The following is a 7500-nucleotide window of genomic DNA, read 5'->3' as shown; positions in this document are numbered from 1 at the left end:
TATCCAAGCTCCCAACTTCTCCTCAGTATGCCTGATCTCATCCAAGCTCCCTATCCAAGATGGCAACTTCTCCTCAGTATGCCTGATCTCATCCAAGCTCCCTATCCAAGATGGCAACTTCTCCTCAGTATGCCTGATCTCATCCAAGCTCCCTATCCAAGATGGCAACTTCTCCTCAGTATGCCTGATCTCATCCAAGCTCCCTAGCCAAGATGCCAACTTCTCCTCAGTATGCCTGATCTCATCCAAGCTCCCTATCCAAGATGGCAACTTCTCCTCAGTATGCCTGATCTCATCCAAGCTCCCTATCCAAGATGGCAACTTCTCCTCAGTATGCCTGATCTCATCCAAGCTCCCTATCCAAGATGGCAACTTCTCCTCAGTATGCCTGATGTCATCCAAGCTCCCTATCCAAGATGGCAACTTCTCCTCAGTATGCCTGATCTCATCCAAGCTCCCTATCCAAGATGGCCTTAGGGTCGGGCTAGTCGTCCTGTGAAGAGGACACTGACAATCCCCATTGCATACCTGCAGGCCGACAGTATATCTGTAGTGAAGGGAGAGCGTGGTCACCCCACCCGGACTCGAACCCAGGTCTACGGAGTACCAAACATGTGCTCTGACCTCCACACCAAAGAGCCCGGCTCAATGGCGTGGCAGCCAGAGAGCATATTCACCTGTAGGGACGATCACATCGTCACAACATCGGCTCATGGTTTGGTTTTGATTTCTCCTCTTTCTTCAGAGGTGCAGCTGGATCCCAGTAGGGCGTGGTGCCCGGTGATCGACTGCCAGGCTGTGTGCAGCGTGGTGCCCGGGGTAGAGGGCACGCCGACCCCGCTGCCCTGCCAGGCCTGCCACGCCATCTTTTGCTGCGGCTGCAGTCAGCCCTGGCAGGACGAGCACGTCTGCTCCAGCAGCCAGCCCCTCACCCAAGCCTCCTCTGAGGACAGGTGTGTGTATGCGAGGTGTACAGGTGTGTGTGTATGTGAGGTAGTCAGGTGTGTGTGTGTGTGAGATAGACAGGTGTGTGTGTGTGAGGTAGTCAGGTATGTGTGTGTGAGATAGACAGGTGTGTGTGTGTGAGGTAGTCAGGTGTGTGTGTGTGTGGTAGACAGGTGTGTGTGTATGTGAGGTGTACAGGTGTGTGTGTGTGAGGTGTACAGGTGTGTGTGTGTGTTAGGTAGTCAGGTGTGTGTGTGTGTGTGAGGTAGTCAGGTATGTGTGTGTGTGAGGTGTGCAGGTGTGTGTGTGTGTGTGTGTGTGTGAGGTAGACAGGTGTGTGTGTGTGTGTGAGGTGGACCGAAAAGAGACAGACACCGCTGTTGTTGTGAGACACAATGAGTCAGTCAGACACTTTTCTTTCTAAAATGACATGTAGGCATTTCATATCCTGCATGCTTATCAGATACAGCTGTTTACAATGAACCCAGATTACTCACTCCTCTTCTTCCGTGTGCATCCAGATGTTCTGCTGACACGCCCATCAAGCAGTGCCCCATGTGTGGCGTCTTCATCGAGCGCAACCAGGGCTGCGCCCAGATGCTGTGCAAGAACTGCAAGCACACATTCTGCTGGTACTGCCTTCAGAACCTGGACGTAAGCACTGCACCCCTCTCCGACTCCACCAGACAAGGCAGTGATTTAGAATCTGTTGAGGCATCAGTACAGTTTTAAGTCGTTTATTTAGTCATCATTTACTCATTCATTTGCTGAATCCAAGTTTGGACCAGACAAAGCAAAGCTGCAGCAATTCATTATTATCCGCATCAGTACAGTTTTTAGCTTGTTGTTTGCTGAATCCAAGTTTTAGGAATTTGTGGATAAGGAACTCCCGTGTTTTTGCTGGCTATGAATGTGTACTGTTAAATTGTGATATAAAGTGTGTTGACTGTTGTTGTTGAGGACTGTTGTTGACTGTTGTTGTTGTTGTGTGGTGGTGTTTTGTGGAGCTAAGCAACAGTATCTGTTGTGAATACTGTGGACTCTTGGTCATACTTCCTTCCTGTCTAACATAGGGGGACATCTTCCTGAGGCACTATGACAGAGGCCCCTGCAGAGACAAGCTGGGCCACTCACGGGCCTCTGTCGTGTGGAACAGAATGCAGGTAAGAGTGAAGGCCAAGAGTATTAGCTCATCCGCACTGTTAGTTAACCCCTAAGATACATACTTTCACACTAAGCACATGTGTTAATACATACTTACACATTAAGAACATGTGTATCTACATACTAACACACTAAGCACATGTGTTTCTACATACTAACACACTAAGCACATGTGTTTCTACATACTAACACACTAAGCACGTGTGTTTATAGTACATACAAACACACTAAGCACATGTGTTTATAGTACATACAAACACACTAAGAACATGTGTATCTACATACTAACACACTAAGAACATGTGTATCTACATACTAACACACTAAGCACATGTGTTTCTACATACTAACACACTAAGCACATGTGTTTCTACATACTAACACACTAAGCACGTGTGTTTATAGTACATACAAACACACTAAGAACATGTGTATCTACATACTAACACACTAAGCACATGTGTTTCTACATACTAACACACTAAGCACGTGTGTTTATAGTACATACAAACACACTAAGCACATGTGTTTATAGTACATACAAACACACTAAGAACATGTGTATCTACATACTAACACACTAAGAACATGTGTATCTACATACTAACACACTAAGCACATGTGTTTCTACATACTAACACACTAAGCACATGTGTTTCTACATACTAACACACTAAGAACATGTGTTTCTACATACTTACACACTTAGCACATGTGTTTATACATACTCGTTCACAACATTGTGAGAGGATGCCATTTTGTTTTAGAACATTTATATAAGGAAGGCGAATGAGTCAAGGCCAGACTGAGGTAAACACTGCTTGCTAACCTTCAGAGTTGCATACCAGTTCTGAAGCTTGCAATCATGACTCTACAGGTCTCTGTGTTGTAACACCTGCCTCAAGTCTGTGTTGTAACACCTGCCTCAAGTCTTTTTCATGATTTATGATGGGAAACTTTGGGATTTTGCAACCTGGGCCATATTTTTTCGGGGGATCTTTTTGGGTTTGGACTTTTACTAAGGTTAAAATCAGTCTATAGAGTTGGAACGCTATAACCGGCAACCACCAAACTGCCAATGGGGCATGCATCTGCGTCTAGGTAAACCGCTTTTTTCACCGCTGGCAGGCTCAGAATGTTATTATTAGTGTCTGGTAACATGGAAAGGATCCCTACAGAGATAGACCTGTGTCTGTTTACCTCAATAACTGTCAAGAAACTGTAGAAAATGTCAGTTTCTTTAGTAATTTCGTACAGAAACAGAAACTGGAAACTTAAACCAGAGAAACAGAACCAGGGGGTTTTCTACAGGTTAAATCCCTTTAACCGACAGGAGTTCCTTCGAGCGGTTCCTCAGTAGTGCTTCGGCGTGAGAGGCTGGGCCTGCACATGTCCCACCCACCATTTTTTTTTTTTGTGATCAATTTTTTATTGTATTTTATAATTCGTACAAGAAACAGTTACACATATACACAAGTAAGACAACATAACATATATAATACTCAACCATACTCCCCCCCCCCTAATAGGCCTAATACTAAAATATGAAATAAAGAAAGAAAAGAAACGGAAAAGGATGAAAAAGCAGTGAGTAAGGAGTAGTCACAGTAAGCCATGACTACCCACCATTTTAAAGTTCTTGCCATTATTTTGTAAAGACAACGTATCGTGCATCAAACTAGAGAGGAGACGAGAAGGAAAGGCATCAATCATCTTTTAGCAACTCTGAATGTGAAGGCAGGAAAGGTGTTTTCTTGTTGAACACTCCTCTGAAAAGTCTCTGTGTGTTTGGTTAACGAATGGAAATGATCTTCTCACTCAGTAGTGAATCTCAGTGCAGTTTATATACACACATACTGTGTAGCAACCACGAAGAGGACAGTATGTTTGCCTGCAGCACCCTCTAGTGTACTGAAATGGATTTGCATATGAATGATCACAGGTCTTTTAAAATTCTAACAGCACTTTCTCCAGAAAGAGCTGCCAGAATATACATATGCCAAGAAACAGCAGGCTTTTGCAGCAATTATCACCTCTGTTTAAGTGGACCACTGATCTGGTGGAGTGGCATGGGTGAGGAGTATGCATTAGAGTGGACCACTGATCTGGTGGAGTGGCATGGGTGAGGAGTATGCATTAGAGTGGACCACTGATCTGGTGGAGTGGCATGGGTGAGGAGTATGCATTAGAGTGGACCACTGATCTGGTGGAGTGGCATGGGTGAGGAGTATGCATTAGAGTGGACCACTGATCTGGTGGAGTGGCATGGGTGAGGAGTATGCATTAGAGTGGACCACTGATCTGGTGGAGTGGCATGGGTGAGGAGTATGCATTAGAGTGGACCACTGATCTGGTGGAGTGGCATGGGTAAGGAGTATGCATTAGAGTGGACCACTGATCTGGTGGAGTGGCATGGGTGAGGAGTATGCATTAGAGTGGACCACTGATCTGGTGGAGTGGCATGGGTGAGGAGTATGCATTAGAGTGGACCACTGATCTGGTGGAGTGGCATGGGTGAGGAGTATGCATTAGAGTGGACCACTGATCTGGTGGAGTGGCATGGGTGAGGAGTATGCATTAGAGTGGACCACTGATCTGGTGGAGTGGCATTGGTGAGGAGTATGCATTAGAGTGGACCACTGATCTGGTGGAGTGGCATGGGTGAGGAGTATGCATTAGAGTGGACCACTGATCTGGTGGAGTGGCATGGGTGAGGAGTATGCATTAGAGTGGACCACTGATCTGGTGGAGTGGCATGGGTGAGGAGTATGCATTAGAGTGGACCACTGATCTGGTGGAGTGGCATGGGTGAGGAGTATGCATTAGAGTGGACCACTGATCTGGTGGAGTGGCATGGGTGAGGAGTATGCATTAGAGTGGACCACTGATCTGGTGGAGTGGCATGGGTGAGGAGTATGCATTAGAGTGGACCACTGATCTGGTGGAGTGGCATGGGTGAGGAGTATGCATTAGAGTGGACCACTGATCTGGTGGAGTGGCATGGGTGAGGAGTATGCATTAGAGTGGACCACTGATCTGGTGGAGTGGCATGGGTGAGGAGTATGCATTAGAGTGGACCACTGATCTGGTGGAGTGGCATGGGTGAGGAGTATGCATTAGAGTGGACCACTGATCTGGTGGAGTGGCATGGGTGAGGAGTATGCATTAGAGTGGACCACTGATCTGGTGGAGTGGCATGGGTGAGGAGTATGCATTAGAGTGGACCACTGATCTGGTGGAGTGGCATGGGTGAGGAGTATGCATTAGAGTGGACCACTGATCTGGTGGAGTGGCATGGGTGAGGAGTATGCATTAGAGTGGACCACTGATCTGGTGGAGTGGCATGGGTGAGGAGTATGCATTAGAGTGGACCACTGATCTGGTGGAGTGGCATGGATGAGGAGAATGCATAAGAGCTAGAGGATGACGTCATCATTCCTTCTCTGTTCCACAGGTGGTGGCCGTGCTGGTGGGGGTCAGCATCACCATGATGGTCACCTTTCCCTTCCTGCTACTGGCGTCCCCGTGCATCTTGTGTTGCATCTTCAAGCCCTGTCACGGAAAGAACCGGAAAAAGAAGAAGACGAAAAGGAGTCCAAAAAGCGCTCCTGCTGACGACTAGTCTGTCACACACACACACCGATCACTTTCATGTGCCAACTCTCATGGGAGAGTAAAAAGGAAAAAAAAAACAGTCTTGTTAAAGGTGCACAAGTGCCTCACTCTACAGTGCCTGGTCTTCGGTGGTCAGGTTTTTGTGTTGCCTTCCATTGATTTATGCAAATTATGTGTTGTTTATAAGATAAACAGCCATGGCTTTGGACCATAAACATGGTAGAATTGTCCCTTAAAACAATGTGAAGCATTAATGTCATGCAGGGTGCAAAAAAAAATAAAAAATGTACATATGTTGTGAATGGACACGATAGGGCATCATTTTAGAGTTACAATAGGCAGCATTGCAAAGTAGGCAGGCTACTGTTCAAATAGTAGTAGTAAAAAGGAGAGATTTAAGAAGCCTAAAATTCAGGTATAAAGGCAATATCAGGCATTTGCACACATTCGCAACCTGTCAGGTAATCTAAAGAGATGGTCTATGCTAGTCATTTATTGTGAAACATATTAGCTAAGCGAAAAGCTGCCTATTGCATCTTCACCTGTTCCCATCTGTTGTTCCAGAGCCAAGGGCTTGCTGGTGTATGTGTATGACTGCATATATACTGTACATGTGTGTTCATATGCGTGGACATGTGTGGGTTTTGAGTTATTTTTACATTTTGTTAATAATTCTGCCACAGATATTTTGTAAAATATCATTATAATTAAAATAAGCATTTAAAACCATGAACATGAACTTAATGTGTGTTATTCTTATGGCACTCCATAACAGTTATAACAAGAATGGGAGCATTCAGAGAATGCAAACTCCGCCTTGTGACCTTGACCTTTGACCTTGACATCTGAAAATCTAATCAATTATTGCCATTATATTACCCAATCTCCCCACAAAGTTTGAAGGAAATCGGTCCATGCGTTTCTGCGTAATCCTGCTGACAAACAAACAAACAAACAAACAAACATACAGGGGCAAAAACATAACCTCCTTGGCGGAGGTAATCAGCAATGCCCTGCTGCTGTGTCCTGCCATCCTTGCTATCCTTGTATAACTAAAACTTCCATGCACCATATAAGCCAACCATAACAAAACATAATATATATAGCTCAACTAAACTAAACATAAACTCAATATTTCCATACACCATGCTGGGCAGTGTCTTCATCTTCCTCTTCCTCTCCTTCTATATCATTTTATGGTAAGACAATAATATTGATAAAGTGGCCATATTACCTACTGTTCATTGTTTACCAAAATGTATCCCTTTATCTGTTTATCAAATGAACGTTTACTTACCAAATGATCTCTCTCCAAATTGTCGTGCCCACAAATGCCAATGGCTGTGAAAATATTGTTCCTTATCACCATAACCATTAAGTACATATCATTTATTAGGCTTTCTTCCCATTCATTTGGTCTGGGTCACTTTTCTTCTTCTCCTAGTCTAGACTGTCTCCGCGGAGGAATGCTGCTGTAGTCTCTCTCCTCCTAATGATCTCCTTGCAGAAACCCTCTGCCTACACCTACCCTTCCCCACCAAAACACCTACCTCTCTACCCGGCCAACTCCAAGCAGATGGTCCCTCGCCCCCTAAGGAGCCAAGGTTCTGCTCAAGGTTTCTTCCTGTTAACAGGGAGTTTTTCCCTTGCCCCAGTCACCTTTGGGCTTGCTTCAGAGGGGGTTTCGGCCTCTGGGCTCTGTTAAGCGCCTTGAGACCATTTTATTGTTATGGTGCTATACAAATACATTTTATTTAATTGAATGTTATTGACCAG

At 45.1% G+C, this 7500-nt stretch overlaps 1 protein-coding gene across 1 annotated transcript in view; it reads left to right on the top strand.

Annotated features, from left to right (window-relative positions):
* The window catches only part of rnf144b (ring finger protein 144B), a gene marked incomplete at its 5' end in the record, with an annotated part of 10957 nt that extends 4641 nt beyond the window's left edge, over positions 1 to 6316 (top strand). Inside the window, 4 exons of the mRNA XM_080858123.1 lie at positions 746 to 953; positions 1467 to 1599; positions 2019 to 2108; positions 5564 to 6316. Of these exons, the coding sequence (XP_080714249.1) occupies positions 746 to 953; positions 1467 to 1599; positions 2019 to 2108; positions 5564 to 5731 (599 nt within the window). The 3' untranslated portion in view covers positions 5732 to 6316. The remainder of the gene's footprint in view (positions 1 to 745; positions 954 to 1466; positions 1600 to 2018; positions 2109 to 5563) is intronic.
* Positions 6317 to 7500: the final 1184 nt, after the last annotated feature.

This window comes from Sprattus sprattus (genome assembly GCF_963457725.1).
Source record: "Sprattus sprattus genome assembly, chromosome: 19".
Lineage (NCBI taxonomy): Eukaryota > Metazoa > Chordata > Actinopteri > Clupeiformes > Clupeidae > Sprattus > Sprattus sprattus.
Note: the sequence above shows the minus strand (reverse complement) of the source record. Positions and strands in the feature narration are given on the sequence as shown.